Below are 26417 nucleotides of genomic sequence, written 5' to 3' on the forward strand. Positions count from 1 at the left end.
GAAGAAAGGTATATTTTAGAAATTATATTCTATCCTCTTTTATTTCAATATAAAGCTGTATTCGTGACGTGATGAATTCTTCTGTGCGTGCGTGTTTGTGTGCATGTGTGAATGTGTGTGTGCGTGTGTGTGTGTGTGTACGTTCTGAGTTCAAATGCCGCCGAGGTCAACTTTGCCTTTCAGCCTTCCGGGGTCGATAAATTAAGTACCAGTTGCATACTGGAATTGATGTAATCGACTGGCCCCCTCCCCCAAAATTTCAGGCCTTGTGCCTAAAGTAGAAATGAATATACATCTGTCCTGAAGTGGCGAGCTGGCAGAATCATTAACACACCAGGCAAAATGCTTAGCAGCATTTCGTCTGTCTTTACGTTCTGAGTTCAAATTCCACTGGGGTCGACTTTGCATTTTGTCCTTTCGAAATCAATAAAATAAGAACCAGTTGAGCACTGGGGGTCGACATAATCGATTTACCCCCACCCTGCAAAAAAAAATGACAAGCCTTGTGCCAAACTTTGGAACCACCATACATCTGTCCTTATCTCTTTATCTAGGTACAGATTACAGATCAATACACGACAAAGTAACCAGTCTGGTCAATCACCATCTTCACACTTCAGCCATCTCTCATTCTCATCGACCTCACACCAAACCTCAAGGGATTATTCAACAAACCTATGAAGGTATAGAATACCTACTTCACCGCTGGCCCTTCCTCAGGTCTAAATTGACCATTTTCTTTAACTGTCCTCTACCAAAACACCTACGTCACTTAATCTGGAAGACTTTCTTAGCAGATGCAAACGGTAATTTATTATTATTATTATTATTATTTTTATTATTATTATTATTATTATTATTATTATTATTATTATTATTTTTATTATTTTTATTATTATTATTAAAACGGTAAGCTGACAGAAGCGTTAGCGCGCCGGGCGAAATGCGTTGCGGTATTTCGTCTGCCGCTACATTCTGAGTTCAAATTCCGCCGAGGTCGACTTTGCCTTTCATCCTTTCGGGGTCAATTAAATAAGTACCAGTTACGCACTGGGGTCGATATAATCGACTTAATCCCTTTGTCGGTCCTTGTTTGTCCCCTCTGTGTTTAGCCCCTTTTGGACAGTAAAGAAATAGGTATTTCGCCCATCGCTACATTCTGAGTTCAAATTCTGCGAAGGTCGACTTTGCCTTTCATCCTTTCAGGGTCGATTAAATAAGAACCAGTTACGCACTGGGATCGATGTAATTGACTAGACCCCTCCCGCAAGCTGCCCTTGTGGTAAAAATTTGAAATATTATACAGGATCTGAAGCGTACAAATTAAATGCTTTCAGAATATCATTACTTGATTTGATTTCATTGTTACAAATCTTATGACTTAATGCCAGTACAAACGAGTCTTTCCTGACTCCTTTTATGCTCATAAGCAAAGCCTTGCTTCATTAGCTGGAAGATAATAAAGTTCATAAGATAATCATATATTTTCTTTGTTCTCGCTCTTTATTCTGAAATATATGTATATTGAGTTCTACATTGGGTTATTGGTCTTGCAATGGCTAATTAAATGTTATTAGGAATTGTATAACAAAAATCATCCAAATATTTTGTGCATTATAGAAATAGACAGTAATCCCTCCACTATCGCGGGTGTTACTTTCCAAAACCTCCCGTGATAAGTGAAAATCCACAAAGTAGAAACAGTATTGTACTGTACATATGTTTTATCATTTTTATAATTTGTATATATTTATTTTATTATAAATGCAAAACAACACCACACACTCGCTTCCCAGGTTTCGTTTTCCAAATTTGTGTAATTCTTTGTTTATAAAATTCTTCGCAATTCTTTGTTTATAAAATATGGTACACTACGTATTTTCTTTTGATATATTTTAATTAACGTGTTGTAGTGATCCTACAACGGCGCGCGCTCGCGCACCGTCCATTTGTATTTCGCGCGTGTTGGTGCCTTCACCAAGTGAGAGGAAGGGCCCTCTCGCGCATGCGCGAACCACCGGAAGCACGACCCGCTTGCCTATCGTGGTAGTTAGCGAGGCAAGGGGGTCGTAGAACGTTTGACCACTAGCAGCAGCAAGCGGCGACTTGGGACCCAGCGATTGAAGGCGGCGGTCACGCATATATTCTCTCTCCGTCAGGGTTTGATTCTAGCAGCAGTCGGCCGAATACCTTTAACCAAATTGTTGCCGACCACATTCAACTTCCCTGTTCGACACCATCTTGATCCCTTTCTGTTTTTGGGCTGAAGATTGTAAATATTACAATCTATTAACTTTCAGCCTTGCGCGCCCAGAATCAAGGACATCAGATAACACACTTATTGTTATTGTTTACCAAGAAAGAGAATAAAGTAGTTATATGTATATTTTACGTCTGCGTCTTGTTGTTTCTGACGGGCAGAGATTTTGGATTATTAAAGCAACGGCTAGTGAGTGATTGCTTTCTTGTACCCCGAAAGTACAAGAACAGATATTTACTCACGCTAAGCTCGTTTCAGTGTTATACAGTGCAGTACTATATTCTTATTTATTAATTTTTAGGTGTGAAAATGCTTATTTTATCGTAGAAATAATTAAAATCTAAAAAAAATATAAATACCTATCGGCCGCAGAAACCCAGATATACTAAGGAGTCTACGATATAAATTTACATATACTAGCCAGAAAAAACTACAATGTACTGAGTAGACGATAGGTGAACCGCGATATGGCGAGGGGTTACTGTAACCAATTTACTGCAGATAAACTTTAACGAAATCTTTAGTGACCGCCGTTGCAAACCACTGGTCTAATCAAAGCCAAATGGAATCAAACCTAGGCCCTTGTGTCTGGCGGCGCAGTGTTGTATGGAATGCATTTCTGTATTCAATAATTTCTCTCTCAGCTTGTCGTATTTGTTTCTATCCTTCGCTTGTCTGAGAAACTGTTAGGACGACAACATTCAAAATGCATTTATATTATATACTATACAGGACCTGAATCGTACACATTAAATGCTTTCAGGATATCATTACTTGATTTGATTTCATTGTTACAAATTATATGACTTGATGCCAGTAAAAATTAGTCTTTCCTGACTCCTTTTATGCTCACAATCCTGATCATATCTAGATCCGGACCCGGTGGGAAAAATGGAAACGAAAATGTGTAACAGCTGTAATGCACCGTATATTAAAGGAATATGAGGAAAAAAATGCGCGCTGACCACCGGTGCCGGGCTCGGAAAATTCACACGATCAACCGTACAGAATCCGAGCGCTAAGCCTCAACACCCAGGGTCACAGGAATGAAACAGAAATCGTCTAATACTTCTAATGCAATATATATTCAACAAATTTTTTCCCTCATATTCCTTTAACCCTTTAGTGTTCAGATTACTCTGTTAAATGTAATACCTTTTCACTCAAATTGTTTTTAATTAATCATGCATTATCTTATAGCTTTGAGGTTTCAATGACGTGATTGTTTATTTTTAGAATGTCAATGTAGGTTAGGTGTGAGAGGCTAGATATCACCAGTTTGAATATAAAACAATGTAGAATATCTGGGCCAGATATGGCCAGTTTAAACACTAAAGGGTTAATATACGGTGCATTACAACTGTTACACACTTTCGTTTTCATTTTTCCCACCGGGCGCGGATCTAGATATTAACCAAATATCAATAGAAAGACAATCTATAAAGATTCAATGAGACATTGATGAGACATCGATGATAAATCAAACTCTTCTCTGTTTCTTGCAGTTTCTCACAAGTTTCTGGCCCAATGTAAGGATGATCCAGATAAACGAAAGCTATTCAATCCAGAAATATCAGAAAACTGCAGAAAATTTATTAGAAGAATAAACCTGCAAGGATTAAATGGTTCTGAGGGTAAGTTGTTCTTTTTGTTGCAGTTGTTGTTGTTTTACTACCGTTGTTTTTGCTGCTGCTGCTGCTACTACTGCTGCTGCTGTTGTTGTTTTGTTGTTGTTGAGCAACAAGACGGGTAAGGGTGATTAGGTGATGGTCTAGGGCTTAGGGGCGGGAGACCCCAGACCTTGGAAAAAAAAACCTGGGTCGTCTTGTTGTAGTCGAGGGCTCTTCGTTGACGCCCGACACCACTGGGAGGTAGCCCTCGAAGTCGCTGGAAATGGAGATCTCCAGGTCCAAATTCTTGGACGGCTGCTGTTGTTCTTATTACTGAGTAATATTTTTGCTATGGCCAAACTTGTACTTTCAGAACGAAACTACTTATAAGACAGTGACACCCATTTATAACTTTGCTTATTGTCAAGACAAGGAAAGACAACATATTCACGCATACACATATATACATACCAACATATATATGTATGTACGAGCAAAACGCTCCCCGTCCAATGGACGGTGCTGAGTTGTCAAACATCTCAACCAAATTTTCTCAAAACATCTTGTCCGACCGTCCCATAGGCTTCCCCTTTGAGAAACACTGATTTAACCTAAATTTGAGACACCAGCAAAAGAAGAAATAAAGATAGACTTTTCTTCTATTCCAAAGAAAAACGATTTTATTCACACAAATATGCAACCGAAGAGTTTAAAGTACCAGTAATGATAAGGCTGTTGACAGGGAGAACACAAACATGGTTTAAATAGTAAGCTTGGATCTTTTCACTTTGACCGGCAGATTTTTAAAATAATTTCTATGTAACTAAAAAATTTTAAACTTCGTATACTGGTAGAATGTGTTACATAAAACATCTTTTTCTCTTGGCTTTCTTGAGAAAAGCTTGCCAGGAAAGAAAACGTGCCTTTAAGCAGTATAAAAACAACAAAAAAAAATAGGTGCAGTTATGTACAGGTTGACGGAAGAAAAGCAAGATAAAAACGGCTTTGTCAATTGCATTCTCACCTGGAATCGATTTTTGTAATTTTTTCAAGACTTATACACGCCCTGATACCGTCTGTATCTACATATCAAATTTGAGCGTAATCGGATGGAGGATACCCGAGATCCTAGAAGACACACACACAGACAGAACGGATTTTATATAATAGATATGTGTACACACACACACACACACAGATACTTTGGGCTTTTTTCAGTTTCCATCTATCAAATCAACCCTTAAGGCTTTGGTCAGTCCAGAGTTACAGTAGAAGACATTTGCTCATGGTTCCACTCAGTGAGACTGAATCCAGAACCATGTGGTTGGGAAGCAAATTTTGTTACCACATGAGGGATGAAATCCTGAGAAGAAAGGGTTAGGTTTTAAGTGGTTAGTACAAGATTCGGTGGGCGATATGCAATTAGGGCTGGAAAAGGAAGAGAAATGTGTATGATGAATGAGTCGAGGTCGGAGTTGCATGGAGTCAGGGAAAAAATCTAAGGAGCAAAGGTTGATGGGGCTGCGAGTTATGAGGAGGATGAAGCACTGTTGAATGGTGGGTCAGAGATAAAATAACAGACATGCCGTCAGTTATAACAACGGGTGTTCCAGTTGCGTATCCGGAAAGTTTACCACAGGAAAATTCACCTCAGGATTTTAGGCCATAGGAAAGTTCGCCGCATACGAAATTTTGCCGTAAGAAAGTTCACTGCATAGGAAATTTTGCCACAAGACAATTTCACCAAAAAAATGTCTTGCTCGACCAAAAGAGTGCAGGAAAGAACATGGCAAAGATACGGGGAGGAGGAGGCAAAATTAAACAATCTAAAAGATTATGATGTTTTCAAAACGAAAAAAATTCTGCTTAAATAAAAAAGGAATCTATTATAATAACGAGCTTGTTTGTAAGTTTGTCCAAAATCACACAATAAGGAAGTAGCCGTGTCAGTAAGAGTAAAAAGATGAAACAAAATGGTAATAACAATGAGAGAGGAAGTAGTATCAAACAGCGCATCCCGCCCTCTCTCTCTCAACAAAAACCTTCTCACTTTATTGATGAATGCTCTCTCTGTCTTTCACTCAGTCTCCGTCTATCTATCTATCTATCTACAGCCACACGAATACGCACACTCTCTCTCTCTCTATTTCTCTCACTCTCTCTCTACAACATTCTTATTCAATGAATGCTGATTTCTTTTTCTGGTAAACATTAATAACAATATATGGAGTCAAGACTATTTGAAAAGGTTACAAGATGCAACGAAAGTTTTAGGAAGATCCAAATTAAGAAATGGGTGGAAATTTTACCGGTGAGTGTGTTAAATTATAAGGCACAAAAAGAAAATGACTCTCCCCAGACACAACAATATATAAGATAAGCAAGTATCTCTATGGATGATTGACTGTTCTGGAAGATTTTTCTGCTTAAAAAGTTGCAAAGTTAATAGAATATAAGATAAGTAAATAAGTAGTAATTTTTAAGTCATAAAATTAAGATATTGTCTATTGAAAGAAAGCTTGATAATATTGTACTGTTTAAATAAAGCTTAATATAAAAGGAAGGTGATTATAAATATTTACAAATTCTTGCTGATACAGTGATGTTTGTAAAGATTTATGAATGAAGAATTGTGCCAAGGCGGTGAAGTTTGTCTTCAAGATCTTTTTCCATTTCAGAGTGTGAGAGACAGAGATAGAGAACGTGTAGACATCGCTGGAAAAGAAAATAAGTCTCTGTATGTATGCCGTTAATGTAAGCCTGTGTAATTTTGGACTTTGTGTGGTTACGTATAGAAATATAAACAAACTAACGTACACACACACAAATATACGCATTGGATTTGAAGTCTATGTTCCGTTGTATTAAATATATTCATCCTCCTGCTATGGGGAATGAATCAGACAGAGGGTGACGGTTAGCCAGAGAGAGGTAAAGGCGAAGAACAGCCGGTCTTACTCAGGAAGAATTGGACGCAAGAAGATTAAACAGTACATTAAGGTTATTGAATCAATCACAAGAAGTGAGACAAGAGAGACGAGTGCTAGACGCGTCAAAATGAAATGGTGCACATAATTGCACAAAAGAGAAAGAGAGCAACACAAAAGCGCCCAGATGAAACAGTTTTTCTTCATTACCTTATAAAAAGGATACATAGAGGGGACAGACTGACAAGGGATCAAACACTCGTTACATGATTTCAAAGCCTATGTGTTTATGATTATGCAGACGAATGATTTGAGTTTAAAAATATAAATGATAGTTATCTCCTGTTATATTCGGATTATATTCAGGTTAGTGGACTAACCCGCCGGTCGCTTTCCTTTCTGGTAATTATTTTCCGTTCCCTTGCACGTGGACCGACCTTGCTCGCACGGCACCTTGTATACTCAACTTCCTTTCAACTTCCATCCATCTTTTTCCGAAAACTCTTTGCAACAGACGGATCTTGCTGGAAAGATGGACTGCGAAGTAATTCACCAGCCCACATCCGGAGATGAATTGGCCTGTCGCAATCCCTTTCACTCGCGTCTTCCATACATCTTTCAGTATGGTTACTATACAGAAAAAAAAACTACCTTCTTTTCTTTGGTGAAAGAGGAAGGTGGTACAATCTTTATCATGGACTCGGACGAGAGCCGTACTCTTTCTACATCCGACATTAGCTGTGCAGCAAAGGTCATCAACTCCCTCGCCAAGATGAAACAGAATAGCAAGCAGCAGGGAGGAGAGAATATCTAAGAACAACAGCATCGCAAAGGCGACAAGGGGAAACAGCACAAATAAGAGAAATCGAGGAGAAGAATGGAAGAATTAATTAATACTGAAATGGACCATCCAAAACAAGGCGAACTCATTGCTGGTAGGGTTTTCACTAGAAACGTGGTGTTATAGCAATTATTGAGATAAAAATTGTAATGTTTTTATTTTAATTTAATTTTCCGTATCACTAGTACAATATAAATATAACGTTTGCAAAGAACAAAAAGATAACAGAAAAAAAACAGTTAAATCTGAAACAGAATTATAAAACACACATTATATATATATATATATATATATATATATATCATCATCATCATCATCGTTTAACATCTGCTTTCCATGCTGGCATGGGTTGGACGATTTGACTGAGGACTGGCGAGCCAGATGGCTGCACCAGGCTCCAATCTGATCTCGCAGAGATTCTACAACTGGATGCCCTTCCTAACGACAACCACTCCGAGGGTGTAGTGGGTGCTTTTACATGTCACCGGCAGGAGGGCCAGTCAGGCGGTACTGGCAACGGCCACACTCAAATAGTGGTTTTTACGTGCCACCTACACAAGCCAGTCCAGCGGCACTGGCAACGACCTCACTAGAATATTGTTTTTCACATGCCACCAGCACAAGTGCCAGTAGGGTGACGCTAGTAACAATCACGCTCGAATGGTGCTTTTTACGTGCCACTAGCACGGGAGCCAGTCAGCTGCCCTGGCAACGATCACACTCGGATGGTGCTCTTAGCACTCCACTAGCATGGATGCTAGTCATGCGGTGCTCTCATCAAATTAGTGGTTCAGCAAAACAGACCAATAGAATAAGTACTAGGCTTACGAAAAATAAGTCCTGGGGTCGATTTGTTCAACTAAAGGTAGTGCTCTAGCATGGCCACAGTCAAATAACTGAAACAAAGGAATAAAAAAGAATATAAAAATCAATTTTTTTTCAGTACTGCAATTTCTGTAAATCACACTACCTGCCATATCTTCAGAATTTACAGCGAAATTATCTTACAGCAAAATTTCCTATATTCTTCTATTCTTTCATTTGTTTCAGTCATTTGACTGTAGCCATGCTAGAGCACTGCCTTTAGTCGAGCAGGACTTATTCTTTGTAAGCCTAGTACTTATTCTATCGGTCTCTCTTGCCGAACTGCTAAGTGAGGGGGACGTAAACACCCAGCATCGGTTGTCAAGTTATGTTGGGGGGAGAAACACAGACACACAAACACACACATATACATACATACATATTTATATATATATATATATATATATATATATATATATATATATATATATACATATATACCACAGGCCTCTGTCAGTTTCCGTCTACCAAATCCACTCACAAGGCTTTGGTCGGCCAGAGGCTATAGTAGAAGACACTTGCCCAAGGTACCATGCAGTGGGACTGAACCCGGAACCATGTGGCTGGTAAGCAAGCTACTTACCACACAGCCACTCTGGCAAAGTTTCTTACGGCGAGTTTTCCTGTAGCAAAAATGTTTACAGCAAATGTTCCTAGAACCTTCTAGTTCATCTGATCAATTGAACAGTCTGCTCGTGAAATTAACATGCAAGTGGCCCTTTGATTTACAGGTACAACTCACTTTTGCCAGCTGAGTACACTGGAGCAATGTGGGATCTTTTCAGTTTGAACGGCAGTTTTTTCTAGCGGTGTCATATGAAATTGGCACCCATAATTATGACCCTAGTATCGATCTATTGCATTTCAATCTGTTTTAGGGTTAGGGTTAGGGGTGGGGGAAGGGTATCTTTTTTTTCTTCAGAAATGTAAATAAACCCAATCTGTTTCTTAAACGAGGGACAGAATGTTTTTTACCTCAATAGACGTGAGTGATTGGTTGAAATTGCAGAAATTGAAGAAAAAAAACAAAACAAATATCTTGCAAACTATAGAATTTTCTCAAGAAAGCCAAGAGGAAAAGATGCTTTATAAACACATTCCACCAGTATACGAAGTTTAAAAGTGTTTAGTTACGTGGAAATTATTTTTAAAAACTGTCGTTCAAACCGAAAAGATCTGCTATGTGAAATGAAGTGTCTTGCTCAAGGACACAATGTGTCACCAAGAATCGAACTCATGATCATAAGATTACAAGCCAAATGCTCTAACCACTAAGCCACGTGCCTTAAATGTGAACTAACTTAACACTGATTGTTTACCATTTTGGGGTCTTTTTCCCTAAGATGAAGACCATTCTATCTGTGTGTGTGTGTGTAAGCATGAATGGCAGGTGTGCACAATCCTAGAGATATAAGAAGTCCATGGTGGACATAGCCTACATTGAGTGTACTTAATCCTGATATCGTTGTTGTTGTATAACCCTGAATCAATTCTGACTAAATACAGCTTTAATCAAAGACATTCCAGCCATGACACACCATTTCTTTCATTTTTTACAGGTGCATTTTATTGTATGAAAAGCATTCTAGCATTTTACCTGTTGGTTGCAGAACAACCAGTGTCTCTGGATCCCAAGGAATATTTCATCACTGTACCATTCCTTCTAGTTGCTATGCAACATATCCAAATGTAAGTTATTTGTTTGTTTACTCTTTTACTTGTTTTAGTCATTTGACTGTGGCCATGCTGGAGCACCGCCTTTAGTCGAGCAAATTGATCCCAGGACTTATTCTTTGTAAGCCCAGTACTTATTCTATTGGTCTCTTTTGCCAAACTGTTATAGCGATGTAAACATACAAGCATCGGTTGTCAAGCGATGTTGGGGAGACAAACACAGACACACAAACATATACACACACATATATATACACATATATATACGACAGGCTTCTTTCAGTTTCCGTCTACCAAATTCACTCACAAGGCTTTGGTCGTCCCAAGGCTATAGTAGAAGACACTTGCCCAAGGTGCCACGCAGTGTGACTGAACCTGGAACCATGTGGTTTGGTAAACAAGGTACTTACCACACAGCCACTCCTATGCCAATATATATATATACACACGCACATATATATACGATGGGCTTCTTTCAGTTTCTGTCTACCAAATCCACTCATAAGGCTTTGGTCGACCCGAGGCTATAGTAGAAGACACTTGCCCAAGGTGCCACGAAGTGGGACTGAACCTGGAACCATGTGGTTGGTAAACAAGCTACTTACCACACAGCCACTCATATGCCTGTTTATTTGTTTTGTCTAGTAAAGGTGAGTTACTTACCTGTACATGCAGCAGCTCTCACCCAGGGTTGAGGGAGCTGGCTCTAACCAATGCATGCATCATGTCCTTTAGGGCCTTTAGGGGAATTTCATCAGATGTGTTTCTATTTTCAGTACAAATCCAGTCCCTGACAAAGTTCTTTCACTTCTGATTGAAGAATATTGCTCATTCAAGAAGAACCTTCCTATGTTTGTACAAGATTCTGACAAGGTATTTTCACAGAAATGTTTCTTTTACTCGTTCACACTTTTATTGTTTTACTAAATTCAGTCTGTGTGCTTTGGCCATGCTGGAGCGCTACTATGCTTGTTTAACTTCATTCGATATTTACAGTTCATTAACATCGCTGTTACCGTTGCTGTTTAGTTCCAAGTGAATGCTGATCAAGCATACACGTGACCAAAGGTGTCCCAGGGGTGATCATCCAATCAAATTGAATAACCAGAACTACAAAACACTAGGATGGGGTATAGAAAAGATTTAACTGATCTTTAGCTTTTGATCGACAGATTTAAAAAATAATTTTTTGTAACTAAGCACTTTCAAACTTCAGACACTGGTAGAATGTGTCATATAAAACATCTTTTACTCTTAACATTTTGGGGAAAAACTTATATTCACGAAGTTATTTCACATTAAAGTTGTCCTATTTCGGTAATTTCAACCAATCAATGACGTGTATTCAGCTGAATAAAATTACTGCCGTTGTTTGTCAACAACAACTATCGGCGGTATATATTTCGTTCGTCACTGTTATTTATGGCGTCGTTCGTGTGTTTGTACTGGTCTTAGCTTTAAGGTTTTAGGATTAGGGTTAGGGTGTTAGGGCTACGGTTTTAGGGTTAGGGTTGTCATAAATAACAGTGACAAACAAAAAATACACCGCTGGAAGTTCTTGTTGACAAGCAACAGCAGTAATTTTATCCAGCTGAATACACGCCATTGATTGGTTGAAATGACCAAAATAGGCCTACTTTAACGTGAAATTATTTCATAAATATAAGTTTTTCTCAAAAATGCTAAGCGTAAAAGATGTTTTATATGACACATTCTACCAGTGTCCGAAGTTTGAAAGTGTTTAGTTACAAAAAACTGTTTTTTAAATCTGTAGGTCAAAAGGTAAAAATCCGATTTAACTGTTATTTCTAGCAAGGAAAGCCACCATATAGGTGCTTTCCCATAGCTTGTCAGTTCATTAATTAAATATATTTGATGTTTTACTTAAGTAGTTTGCTTCAATTTTTTTCTCTTTAGGTTAAAAATCTCTGCTACAGTAAGACACCTGCTCCTGTCCCTCTGTCATACTTTAACCTTTCATCATGTGCCATAAATTCACTCCCCTTAATACTACTTCACTTTCAGTTGAGAGGTCTTGTTTTGTAAATTACTTGGCGACCTCACTGGTGCTGGTGCCATGGAAAAAGCACCCAGTCCACTCTGCAAAAGTTGTTGGGGGTTAGGACAAACATCCAGCCATAGAAACCATGCCAAAGCAGACACTGGAGTTTAGTGCAGTCCTCTAGATCACCAGCTCCTATCAAACCCTCCAACCCATGCCAGCATGGGAAAACAGACATTAAATGATGATTTTATTTGTAGGATTTAAAATCTTTTACCAAAAACGTTATACAAACATTGAGGCAGAAATACCCAAATGCAGAACAAGTGGTTGCCCAAAAATGTGGTGGAGTACATGAAGAAGGTATGTAATAAATTTATCTCTTTTATGAAAATCTTGGGTTTATTTCAGAGAAATACCCTACCTGATTGCCTGAGTTCACCTTTCCTCACAGTCATTTTATGTTACGTGTTTTATTACCTCTATCTTAGTGAAGGCAGAGGTATTGTTTTCAGTCGTGTTTGTTTGTTCGTAGACAAGATATCTCAAGAACCACGGGGTGGATTCGGATGAAACTTTCAGGGATGTTTGGCCTCATTACTGGCACAAACTGATTAGATTTTGGGATCAATCTGATACCGGACAAGGATTCTGGATTACTTTTCCTGTTTTTTTACTTAATTTTTGAGAGCGGTTGGGTTCATTTTTAGTATTCTCATTTGTGAGAGCAGTCAAATTTATTTCAGATATTCTTATCGTAAATCCTCGAGTATAGTCCGCCCTTGAGTATAATATGCAGGGGATTTTTAGGGGGCTGTACTTCTGAAAAACCTAAACCTTGTGTATAATACGCACCCCTTCTCTGACTTGAGTCATGCGTAATTAAGCCAGCAGCACCTAGTCGAACAAACACTTCCGTGTATGTGTAAAACAATAATGGTGATGTTCTTAACTGTTATATGGGAATGTAAATATGTTTGCAAATTGTTTTTGTTACATGTTATTCTGTGTTCTGAATACTTTTATTTTAATAAATGTTGCTTACTGCAAATTATGGATGATTCTTTTATGACTTCATTGCTTTCAGGCTTAGCTTAAGGTATTTTCGCGCCCGACATCACAAAATGCGTCTGAATAAACATTGCCGGACAGCAAATAGCGACTCGGACATTGCTTAGAAAATAATTTTCATTTTTAACTTCATATATAGTACACACTAGGGATTTTGACCTTCAAATTTTGGGAAAAAAATGCGGATTATACTCAAGGATTTAGGGTATTTAAAAAATCATCTCTAGCTAATCATTGAGAGGACATTGGTGTTGCCTTGGCAGAAGTTTGTGCTCTCTGAGTGCTCTTGTTAAATATAATTTTCGTACTATTGTCCGTTGAGGGATCTCTGTGTAGTCATTTGAAATAGCTGCCAAATTCCCTTAAGTCATATGCCACCATCTTAAAAAAGGAAGGGCATATTGTATAATGTTGTTCTAAATACACAAAAATACCGGACGAGCCTCAGGTCAGCCATAACTGGTACCGTTTGATTATTTATTCTATGCTATTGTTTGAATTAGACAGGGAAGGAAGGAGGAGGCAGTGCATGTGACCATTGTAGGGTCCATCATACTGAGGGAAGAGGGGCACTGATGTAATTCATGCTCAACTTTAACAACCATTAAGGAGTTCTTTAAGAAAAAAAAAAGGCTGGAAGAAGACATTCCAGAGAGCTGATACTCTGGATTGGACAATAGGTGCAAGCGTTTTTGTAATGGTAAGAAACTTGCTTCCCAACCACATGGTTCTATGTTCAGTTCCACTGCATGGCAACTTGGGCACGTGTCTTCTTACTATAGCCTGGAGCCAACCAAAGCCTTGTGAGTGGATTTGGTAGATGGAAACTGAAGGAAGCCCATCATGTGTGTGTGTGTGTGCACATGACTTTGTGTCTGTGTTTGTACTCCCCACCATTACTTGACAACCGATGTTGGTGTGTTTATGTCCCTGTAACCTAGCAGTTTGGCAAAAGTAACCAATAGGATAAGTACTAGGCTTATAAAGAATAAGCCCTTGGGTCGATTTCTTCGACTAAAAAAACCCTTTAAGGTGGTGCTCCAGCATGGCCACAGTCATATGATTGAAACAAGTAAAAGAATAAAAGAATGTGTTTAGTTGGGGATCTGAGAGATAAAACAGAGCAAGGGTGCTTGGAAAAGGAGCAACAGTTGGAAGAAAAGCTTCAGCAAGGAAGATATTCGACCAGGTATTGCTGGTTCAGAGTAGTAAAAATTACTGTTGTAGCAACGGAAGATGCAAGAATACACCAGTGGGTCAAAAGTTTGAGTCTGTTCCTCTTTGAATCTGTGCTAATCAGCTGAAGGGCCTTCCTTTGAATTTGGTCTAATATGTGCCCCATGCTAGTAGGGTACTAAGAGCACCATCCGAGTGTGATCGTTGCCAGAGCGGCTAACTGGCTTCCGTACCGGTGGCGTGTAAGAGGCACCATTCAAGCGGGATCGTTACCAGCATCGCCTTACTGGCACCTGTGCCGTTGGCATGTGTAAAAGATTCGAGCGAGGTCGTTGCCAGTACCGACTGAGTGGCACGTAAAAGCACCCACTACACTCTCGGGGTGGTTGGCATTAGGAAGGGCATCCAGCTGTAGAAACTCTGCCAGATCAAGAATAGAGCCTGGTGCAGCCATGTGGCTTGCCAGTCCTCAGTCAAACCGTCCAACCCATGCTAGCATGGAAAGCGGATGTTAAATGATGATGATGATGATGATGATGTTGGAGTATCTAGCCATAGCGCCATTCAACATATGTGAGCAGTACTTCAGTGTAGGTCTAACTTGACATTGCTAAAAGCTCAACAGATGTTTAGAACTAAAGCACTTTCTGGTTCTAAAGAGGATTTCTAGTCCTTGTGATGCAAGTTTGGCAATGTTATATATCTGTGAGGTAGGCGGCAAGCTGGCAGAAACGTTAGCATGCCGGGCAAAATGCTTAGCAGTATTTCGTCTGCTATTACGTTCTGAGTTCAAATTCCACCGAGGTCGACTTTGCCTTTCATCCTTCCGGGGTCGATAAATAAAGTACCAGTTACGCACTGGGGTCGATGTAATCGACTCAGTCCCTTTGTCTGTCCTTGTTTGTCCCCTCTATGTTTAGCCCCTTGTGGGTAATAAAGAAATATATATCTGTGAGGAAGGCTGCGAACTGGCAGAAATGTTAGCATGCTGGACAAAATGCTTAGCAGTATTTCGTCTGTCTTTACATTCTGAGTTCAAATTCCACCGGGGTTGACTTTGCCTTTCCTCCTTTTGCGTACTGGAGTCAATCTAATTAACTGGCCCCCTCCCCCAAAAAATTTTGGGCTTTGTGCCTATAGTAGATAAGGTTGTATATTTGTGAGGGCCACAATGAGAGGTTATTAGAAATTGTCAGGCCAAGAGTTTACAGTCACTTTTGAATGTTTTGTGTCATTCTAGAGCAGTATTTTTCAACCATTTTCTACCTACGGACCCCTCTGATTCCTGTTTTACTCAGGTGGAACCCACTAGCCATTTGATGTTTAAAAAGTCATATATTTTTGTAACTTAATATTAGCATTAAAAAATTGTTAAAATATTTTGTGCATTATGGAAATATAATCAATTTAATGAACATAAATTTTTAACACCAAAATCTTATATGGGAACCCCAAGGGCCATATGGACTCTGACTGAGAATCCTGTTCTAGACTAAAAATACTGGATTGAATTAATCCAGTATTTTGACCCTCTACCATCTACCAAATCCACTCACAAGGCTTTAGTCAGCCCAAGGCTATAGTAGAAGACACTTGTCCAAGGTGCCACGTTCTTTATGTTCTGAGTTCAAATTCCACCAAGGTTGACTTTGCCTTTCTTCCTTTCAGGGTCAATAAATTAAGTGCCAGTTGTGTACTGGAGTCAATCTAATCAACTGGCCCCCTCCCCAAAAATTTTGGGCTTTGTGCCTATAATCAAGAGGCTGATCTGTATCAGTTTATGGTAATGCCATCCAGAGAAATTAAGGAACAAAAACAAGAAGAAAACAAAATTCAGCAAAATGCAATTAAAACGGGAATACAAAGTAATTAATTTTAGAGTGTAAGGAGAAAAACAGAAGTAGACTCCACAGTTTGGAATGTGATCCTTTGCCAAAGAATTAATGCTTTACAAATGAGTCATAGAATTTACATTGGTCTGACCAATTCAGATAAATTCATCAATAACTCTGTGTGTGTGTGTGTGTGTGTGTGTGCATGAAGGTGAATTATAGTCATCAACTAAATGTGACTAAGGGTGTCATACTATTTTTACTCTACTCTTTTATACTTGTTTCAGTCATTTGACTGCGGCCATGCTGGAGCACCGCCTTTAGTTGAGCAAATCGACCCCAGGATTTATTCTTTGGAAGCCTAGTACTTAGTCTATCAGTCTCTTTTGCCGAACTGCTAAGTTACGGGGACATAAACACACCAGCATTGGTTGTCAAGCGATGTTGGGGGCGGGGACAAACACAGACACACAAACATATACACACACATACATATATATATATATACATATATACGACGGGCTTCTTTCAGTTTCCGTCTACCAAATCCATTCACAAGGCTTTGGTTGGCCTGAGGCTGTAGTAGAAGACACTTGCCCAAGGTACCATGCAGTCGGACTGAACCCAGAACCATGTGGTTGGTAAGCAAGCTACTTACCACACAGCCACTCCTGTGCCTATATATATATATATATATATATATATATGTATATATTAATCTGTGAAGTGTAAATAACATTCCAGCCACCGTCATTGACAACTGAAGATCATAGCACAGTTTCCCTCTGCTAATATACCATATAATTTATACATTGGTTTATGTCAGATGAATGAGATAGTGCTCAATACATACTGTAGAGCAAAGGTTCTCAAAGGGGGCCATACAGCCTCTCGGGGATGCTATTTGGAGCTTGAGTGGGGGGTAGTTTTTGAGCAAAAGGGGCTTTCTTGTACTAAAGAGCATTCTTTTGATAGACAACACGTTGATCTCATAAGTGTTGCATGATGGAAATAAACACAATTACCAAAACTTTCAATTCATTATTTTTTTTTTTTTTTTGCATTTCAATTTGTACATCTGTACACCCGAATGCATACAAGCACGTATGTAAAACAACGTCCTTTATGTTTTACTCATTATCTGCTAATATCAAAATAAGTAGTATATTGAAAAATAAAAATTTTTGGGGCGGGGGGGCATTTGTGACTCCAAGGGTCAAAAGAGAGACTTTGGCCAAAATGGGTTGAGAACCTTTGCTGTAGAGGATTTGGTTTTTTTTTTTGAAATTGAAACCAAGATTTGTTTCATGGCTTGAATTTCCATTTCAACCAAAAAGCAAATGTGTGTGTGTCTGTGTGTGTGAGAGAGGGGGAGAGAAGAGTATTTTAAGTTTAGTAGTACTAAGTGACCATAAACTTTCACCATAAGATGTAAATTTAAAGCTCTTTACTTTATCTTCAGCTGCTATCACATCCGACATTGACAGGGAATTCATTCAAAAGATGTCTATTTTGCTGAAACCGGTCATCCAGAATATGTTTGTTGGTAAGCATGAGATTTAGAGTAAGAGAAAAAAAAATACAGTGCACCTGAGCACTGTATACAATAATTTCATTATTATTATTATTATTATTATTATTATTATTATTTATAATAAAACCTGTAGATACATGTAATTACTATGGAGGGTCATCACTGTTAATGTGAAATAGCTGAGGAAGAAGAAGAGGAGGAGAAGAATGCATCATCATCATCACTGACTCCACCACCGTCACGACTGCAGTTTCCACGACCAATGTTGTCTCATGGTTCTGGGTTGGATCCCACTACACAATAGCTTGGGCAAGTTTCTTCTGTACCTTTGGTTTGACTAATACCTTGTGAGTGAAATTTGTTACAGATGGGCTTCCATATATTTGGTTACTTAAATAGCTATATTAAATTTTTATGGTGGCAATAACAGAGGAATTCAAGAAGGATGCCCCTGGGAGCTCCTCTATGCTAATGACTTTGCTCTAATTGCTGAGTCACTATCAGAACTAGAGGAAAAAGTTTCAGGTGTGGAAGCAAAGATTAGAATCGAAGGGCCTTAGAGTCAACCTAGCTAAAACCAAATTCTCAATAAGTAGGAAGGCAGACAAACCACAAATCCCTTTGGGTAGACGGCCCTGCTTCTTCTGCAGAAAAGGCATAGGTAGAAACTCCATAAGATGTACCCAGTGTAAGCTACGGACACATAAGAGGTGCAGCAATATCAAAGAGAGGCTAACTGGGAAGATAGTTTTTGTATGTGGCAAATGCTCAGGTGCTATAAACACTGAAAACATGCAGAGAACTGCTTCTGTCACATTCCAAGGAGAAAATCTAGAAGTAGTAGTGATGGTGATGGTGATGGCAATGATGATGATCATGGTGGCAATGATGACAATGGTAGTAGTGGCAGGTAATGTTACTGCTGCTGCTGATGATGATGATGATGATCATCATCATCATCATCATCATCATTACAACAATGACAACATTGGTAGTGGAAATTGCAGTCGTGATGGTAGTGGTGTCGATGATGATCGTGATGACAAAGGTAGTAGTGGCAGGTAAAGTTACTGTTGCTGATGATGATGATGATGATGATCATCATCATCATCATCATTACAACAATGACAACATTGGTGTCAATGATGATGATGATGATGATGGTGATACATTCTTCTCCTCCACTTCTTCCTCCTCTTCTCTTTCACATTAACAGTGATGACACTCCATACCAATTACTGAGGTCATTTTATAACCTGTTTCTAAATATATTTACAATTTAGAATTTCAACAATTTTACTCATTTTTCTTTTCTTTTCTTTTCTTTTCTTTTCTTTTTTCTTTTTTTTTATGATTCTGTTTGTTTCTTTGTTGTTGTTTTTTTTTTATATAAGTTAATGAAAGGTGGCCATGGAGTGCCCATGACCTTTACCTGCTCTCCCAGGCTGGTGAGAATTATGTTCTCCTCGATGTCTAAGTTATATGTCTACCTGTAGGTCAATGTCTGTAGAAAAAATGGAGGGAGCACTGAATGAGAAGGGAAATCCAGAGTGTTGCATTTCTGGTGAAAGAAAGGATGGGAGAAATGTGTTTAGTCATCCTTAAGATGTCTCTCTGAGAGACTGATGGAAGGGAGGGAGACTGATGAATCTGGTGGACTTAAATCTCGGTGAGCATTGGCTCACGTATGAAATTAAATCTCTAAGATCCGGTTTCAAACCATAGTTCTGCCTCATTTTTCTTTTACTCTTCTCCCTAAATTCTCGACAAACATCAATCAGCAAGAAAAAATATTTTTTTAATTTTACATGTACATATTACACACTACACTCTCGGAGTGGTTGGCGTTAGGAAGGGCATCCAGCTGTAGAAACTCTGCCAGATCAGATTGGAGCCTGGTGCAGCCATCTGGTTCGCCAGTCCTCAGTCAAAATCGTCCAACTCATGCTAGCATGGAAAGCGGACATTAAACGATAATGATGATGATGATGATATTACATCTTGACATCTTATCGTCATTACTCTCATCATCACCATCATCATTGTTGTTGTCATCATCATTATCATCATCACACCATCATCACTATTGTTATCATCACCACCACAATAATTATCATCATCATCATCATACACTTTCCATATTGGATGGATAGTCACAAGTTGGTTCTTATTTAGAAAATGCTGCTTTCCAGTTCTAATTTAGAAAAATGCTGACCTTGTCAAGGACCACGTTTCACTCTTACCCTTCATTTTGGCCTGGCTTCTATGATTAGATGCTCTTCCTGTCACCAACCCCTTTACAGAATGTACTGGGTGCATTTTAACAAGAGACCAACAGTAAAGAAGCTGTCTCATCCCAAACATGACTAAAGAGCCCTTTCTCTTTTTCGTTGTCCACCTTTGGTCCCCAAAGACATTAGTATTAAAACACAGTTTCTGACTTGTAAAAGCTGTCATAATTACAAGGTTTTAACTAGAAATTAGTAAGGAAAAATTAGATTCTCAGAGTATTTCATGTTATATGTAAGGTGAGGTAGAGATCTTTTTCTGTATTTGACATCTAATGATGAGGATTTAATAACACAAATAATCATAGAAAAATCATATGGTTTAATCCATCTTCCAGTATGAATGCGGTTACTAATAAGGCTATATATGCAGATGGGCTTATGCATTAGATGTAAGCCAATAAAACACTTAACAATTTTCATCACCACAATTACTTGTAGCAGTCTGGGATACCTTCTTACAGCTAAGCGGGCCTGTGGTGTGGCTAGGGTGTAAGCCTGTTAGGGAAACCTTTGGGTTTTCTAACCCATTCCCTGACCCCCTACAGTCTGACCCCCCAACTATGGTACTGAAGTGAACTGAGTCATTGACACAGTCCTGTGTTATCTACTGGATGATTAAAGTGTAAAGTGCTTTTGGCCAAGGGTAACATGCAGAGCAGATAACAGGATATGGACTGAATTTTCAAAGCCCTTATCTAGTTATTTCATAGCTTATCAATTCAATCATTCCTTCATTCACTCTTCCCCAATTCCACCCCCCCTCTCTCTCTCTCTCTATCTATCTATCTATTTTTCTATATATTCCTCTATCTCTCTCCTACATGAAGTTCCATATTCTGTTCAACCACATTATTACATGAAAAGAACTTTTTACGCTATTCTGCTGTTTCTCAATTTGAGGCACTAATAACAACATACAGTTTGTCGTGGACATATACATTCAGACCTAACAGAGCCCACCCTTCACTTGGTATGACCACAGAAAATTCCTCCCAAAAAGACAGAGAGAGTGAAGGAAAGCGATAGAAGGATAGAGAGAAAGAACAACCCCCAAAACCAAGTCTTTATTTACCAACATTGAAAGAAAGAAAAGTAAAGTTGGTGCAGTTTGATCTTTGAGAGCAGAGACCCAGAACAAATACCTATTTCTTTACTACCCACAAGGGGCTAAACATAGAGGGGACAAACAAGGACAGACAAACGGATTAAGTCGATTACATCGATCCCAGTGCGTAACTGGTACTTAATTTATCGACCCTGAAAGGATGAAAGGCAAAGTCGACCTTGGCGGAATTTGAACTCAGAACGTAACGGCAGACGAAATACCTATTTCTTTATTACCCACAAGGGGCTAAACATAGAGGGGACAAACAAGGACAGACAAACAGATTAAGTCGATTACATTGACCCCAGTTCATAACTGGTACTTAATTTATCGATCCCGAAAGGATGAAAGGCAAAGTCGACCTCGGTGGAATTTGAACTCAGAACATAAAAACACATGAAATACTTATTTCTTTACTACCCACAAGGGGCTAAACACAGAGGGGACAAACGGATTAAGTCGATTACATCAACCCCAGTACATAACTGGTACTTAATTTATCGACCCTGAAAGGACGAAAAGCAAAGTTGACCTCGGCGGAATTTGAACTCAGAACATAATGGCAGACGAAATACGGCTACACATTTCGCCCGGCATGCTAACATGTCTGCCAGCTCGCCGCCTTACAGACCCAGAACAAATACCACAAGGCACTTTATCCAATGCTCTAATAGCCCTGCTAATTTGTCACTGTATACAATTATATTTCATACAATATTTTCAATTATATCTGATATAACTTTATTAGCTATTTCTGTAAATTTATTGTCTTTCTTTTATTCATTTAATTATTATTATTATTTCCTCAATATTTTGATAATCTCATTAGTTTACTTTAATCTGGAAACTCTTCTGTATGTCTGGGATCAGTATATCATCACAGCCGACAACACAAGCTTCCAAAACTCTTGGCTGATTGCTGTGACTGCTATTTCATTGAATTGTCTCAAAGGCTATCTGAGAAATACCACATCAGTAAGTAAATACACCTTTGACATTACACGTGTATGACATTAAATGTTGACACCTCATCTCAATATTACATCTTGACATTACTTCTTGACATTGCATTCTTGACATCATTTATTGCTGTTATATCTTGACATTACATTTTGGCATCAAATCTTAACAACACATATTGAGATTACATCTTGACATTACCACATTTCAACATTTCACTTTGGCATTTCCTCTTTGACATTACACCTTTGACATCACCTCTTTCACAGTACCTCTTTAGCATTACCTCTTTGACATTAGCTCTTTGACATTACCCCTTTGACATTACATCTTTGACATTACCTCTTTGACATTACCTCTTTGACATTAGCTCTTTCACATTACCTTTTTGACAATATATACACATACACACACATATATGTAGAGAGAGTATTTAAAGTTGTGTAACCATGATCATGTACGAAAGCAATATTTTGTATTAATTATTCTCAATTTGCTAGGCTGACATTAATTTAATACTTCTTGAAAACTGGCCCATGATCACAGTTTTGGATATACAATTTGAGGTAAGATTTACACGTATACCTAAAAATGATTTTGAAATCCATTTTATCAAATTAATATTACATTTTATTTTGCGTTAAGTATTTTATTAAAAGAATACAGACAGATTCAGACATTGATGTGGTTAATTAATTAAGAGAATATATTAAAATGGTTCAAGTATTGCACCATTGTCACATTAACAATAGAGTCTAGTTAAGGCTTGTGCATTGGGTTAAATTATGGCATGAGGTCAGGTGCAGAGCTGGATTCTGAGATTCTGAGACAGATGTCAACTTCAGAATCAGGTGTGCTGCAGCAGTGTTCAGAGGAGCAAACAAGATGTGAACCAGCATTTTGATTAGTCTTTTCTACTCTAGGCACAAGGCCCAATTTTTTTGGGGGAGGAGGCGAGTCGATTAGATCGACCGCAGTACGCAACTGGTACTTTACTTCTCGACCCCAAAAGGATGAAAGGCAAAGTTGACCTCAGCGGAATTTGAACTCAAAACGTAAAGACAGACGAAATACCACTAAGCATTTCGCCTGGCATGCTAACGTTTCTTATTTCTTTACTGCTCACAAGGGTCTACACACAGAGGGGACAAACAAGGACAAACAAACGGATTAAGTCGATTATATCGACACCAGTACATAACTGGTACTTAATTTATCGACCCGGAAAGGATGAAAGGCAAAGTCGACCTTGGTGGAATTTGAACTCAGAACATAATGGTAGACGAAATACCTATTTCTTTACTACTCACAAGGGGCTACACAGAGAGGGGACAAACAAACGACAGTCAAAGGGATTAAGTCGATTATATCGATCCCAGTGTATAACTGGTACTTAATTTATTGACCCTGCAGGAATGAAAGGCAAAGCCGACTTGGAGGAATTTGAACTCGGAACATAATGGCAGACAAATACCGCTAAGCATTTCGCCCAATGTGCTAACGTTTCTGCAAGCTTCATGAAGATCCTGCTGCACCAGAGCTTTGTTCTGGCCACAGCAGTCTATGCAGGAAGAATTTGGAAAATGACTACTTAGTTCTGTCCTAGGTTGAATGCATTCCATCAATAGTGTCTACACAGAATACTCAAGATCACTTACAGGGACAGAAGGTGATGAGTTGGCAGAAACGTTAGCACACTGGGCAAAATGCTTAGCAGTATTTTGTCTGCCGATACATTCTGAGTTCAAATTCCGCCGAGGTTGACTTTGCCTTTCATCCTTTCCAGGTCGATTAAGTAAGTACCAGTTACGCACTGGGGTCGATATAATCGACTTGATCCGTTTATTTGTCCTTGTTTGTTCCCTCTGTGTTTAGCCCCTTGTGGGTTGTAAAGAAATAGGTATTTCATCTGCCGTTACGTTCTGAGTTCAAATTCCGCCGAGGTCGACTTTGCCTTTCATCCTTTCCAGGTCGATTAAATAAGTACCAGTTACGCACTGGGGTCGATATAATCGACTTAATCTGTTTGTTTGTCCCCTCTATGTGTAGCCCCTTGTGGGCAGTAAAGAAATACAGGGACAGAATCACAAACTCTGCAGTCTTGAGAACAGCCAGTCTGTGCAGTTTACAGGAGATTGTGAAGGAAAGAAGTTATGAGATTTGCAAGACATGTTTTTCTGCTGTCAAAAGAACAAATACCCAAGTTAGCTATACATTAGGTGCCATCAGAGGTCTGAAGAAAGAGAGGGAAACCTAAGAAGGGGCATGGCATGCCACGTTCAAAGAATATTTGAAGTAACTTAGCATCACTTGAGATGCTAAGTTACAATTACATCGACCCCAGTATTTCACTGGTACTTATTTTATGAACCCTGAAAGAAAGAAAGGCCAAGTCAACCTTGGCAGAATTTGAACTCTGGATGTAATGACAGACGAAATGCCGCTAAGCATTTTGCCTGAAACAATAATGATTCTATGTTGGTTATGTTGGAATATTGCATTAGAACACTTGGTTTTCTTGGCATGGGAGTTAGTCTTCAGGATTACGCAGGAATACAGCAATAGCATTTGAGAAACGGTCATCCTTATCATGATTCAGTTGCTATTTCAAGCAAGGCAAGCAACCACCACGCAGAAGCTCCTTTCACTAGCTAATGGTACTTTGCTACTGCTGCTGGCAAAGGTAACGGTGGTTGAGGGGCGGGGGGTTGCGGTAAGAAACCAGATTCAACAACTTCTTTTGCTCCTTGTCAGACACACTGTTTACCATTCTCTAATATCAACAGAATGAAACTTAATTGTTTCAGTTTATTGTATAAACTTCCAAGTTCTACCATTACAGCCAACTCTCTCTCACTTTCTCTCTCTCTCTCTCTCTCTCCTTTTCTACTCACCCTCTCTCTCTCCTCTCTATTGACCCACCCCCCTCTATCTTCTTCCTAGCTCCCTATCAATCCATCTCTTTCTCCTCTCTCTTCCCTCCTTCTCCCCTCCCCAACTCACTCTCCACTTTCTCTCCTCTCCCTCTCCTTTCTCATCTCTCTTCTCTCACTCTCTCCTCTCCCTCTCTTTTCTCATCTCTCTTCTCTCACTCTCTCCTCTCCCTCTTATCCTCTTCTTCCTTGTTTCTTTCATCTCTCACTACCCCTTTCCTTCTCCTTCCCTCATCTCTCTCTCCCTCTCCTTTCTCATCTCTCTTCTCTCACTCTCTCCTCTCCCCCTCTCCTCTCCCTCTTACCCTCTTCTTCCTTGTTTCTTTCATCTCTCTCTACCCCTTTCTTTCTCCTTCCCTCATCTCTCTCTCTCTCTCATTTATTCTCTCTCCTCTCTATTGACCCTCCTCACTGTCTTCCCAGCTCCCTATCAATCCATCACTTTCTCCTCTCTCTCTCCCCAACTCACTCTCCACTTTCTCTCCTCTCCCTCTCCTTTCTCATCTCTCTCTCTCCTTCTCTGTCCCACTCCCTCTTCTTCTTACCCTCTTCTTCCTCGTTTCTCTCATTATCTCTCTCTCTACCCCCTTTCCTTCTCCTTCCCTCATCTCTCTTCTCTCTCTCATTTACTCTCTCTCCTCTCTTTATCTTCTCTCTATTGACCCCCCCTCTATCTTCTTCCCAGCTCCCTATCAATCCATCACTTTCTATTCTCTCTCTTCCCTCCTTCTCCCCTCTCACTCTCCCTCTCCCAACTTCCTCTTCACTTTCTCTCCTCTCCCTCTCCTTTCTCATCTCTCTTCTCTCTCTCCCTCCCTCTCTGTCCCACTCTCTCCCCTCCACCTTCTTCTTACCCTCTTCTTCCTCGTTTCTCTCATCTCTCTCTCTCTACCCCCTTTCCTTCTCCTTCCCTCATCTCTCTGTCTCTCTCTCTCTCTCTCCTGTCCAATCTCTCCCCCACCTCTCTAACACACACACACACTACTCTCTGACATCATCTGGCAATATAGGTCATTTCTGTTGACACTACTCAATAAAGGTGACACACACACACACAGACACACCACACATTACAGATGAGTCAGGTCAGCCAGTCTGTTATTTATCATTGTGGTGGCCACAAAACATTTCTCCCCTACACAAACATTTCATGATGTTTCAGTAACTAAACCTGGATTACTTTCTCTATTTCAACATTACCCCCCCCCATATATAGTCAAATCCTCCATCCTTATTTGAACTGCTTGTAGAATGTGTTATATCAGGAGTGTAGGGAATTTGGTGTAAGCATTCCATTCCAACACTGAGAGCTACATTATATAATAAGATATAATGTT

The 26417-nt window shown here is 39.3% G+C and overlaps 1 protein-coding gene across 2 annotated transcripts in view; it reads left to right on the plus strand.

The window, feature by feature from the left end:
• LOC115219694 overlaps nucleotides 1-26417 on the plus strand; it is a 61257-nt gene that overhangs the window by 8338 nt on the left and 26502 nt on the right. Inside the window, exons 3-10 of one of the 2 annotated variants that reach the window (XM_029789872.2) lie at nucleotides 555-806; nucleotides 3766-3894; nucleotides 10062-10191; nucleotides 10953-11049; nucleotides 12439-12541; nucleotides 17720-17803; nucleotides 22017-22162; nucleotides 22648-22713. In XM_029789872.2, the coding sequence (XP_029645732.2) occupies nucleotides 555-806; nucleotides 3766-3894; nucleotides 10062-10191; nucleotides 10953-11049; nucleotides 12439-12541; nucleotides 17720-17803; nucleotides 22017-22162; nucleotides 22648-22713 (1007 nt within the window). The remainder of the gene's footprint in view (nucleotides 1-554; nucleotides 807-3765; nucleotides 3895-10061; nucleotides 10192-10952; nucleotides 11050-12438; nucleotides 12542-17719; nucleotides 17804-22016; nucleotides 22163-22647; nucleotides 22714-26417) is intronic. The other variant, XM_036508088.1, reaches the window with a different exon arrangement.

The sequence above is a fragment of the Octopus sinensis genome, linkage group LG1 (genome assembly GCF_006345805.1).
Source record: "Octopus sinensis linkage group LG1, ASM634580v1, whole genome shotgun sequence".
In the NCBI taxonomy this organism is placed as follows: Eukaryota; Metazoa; Mollusca; class Cephalopoda; order Octopoda; family Octopodidae; genus Octopus; species Octopus sinensis.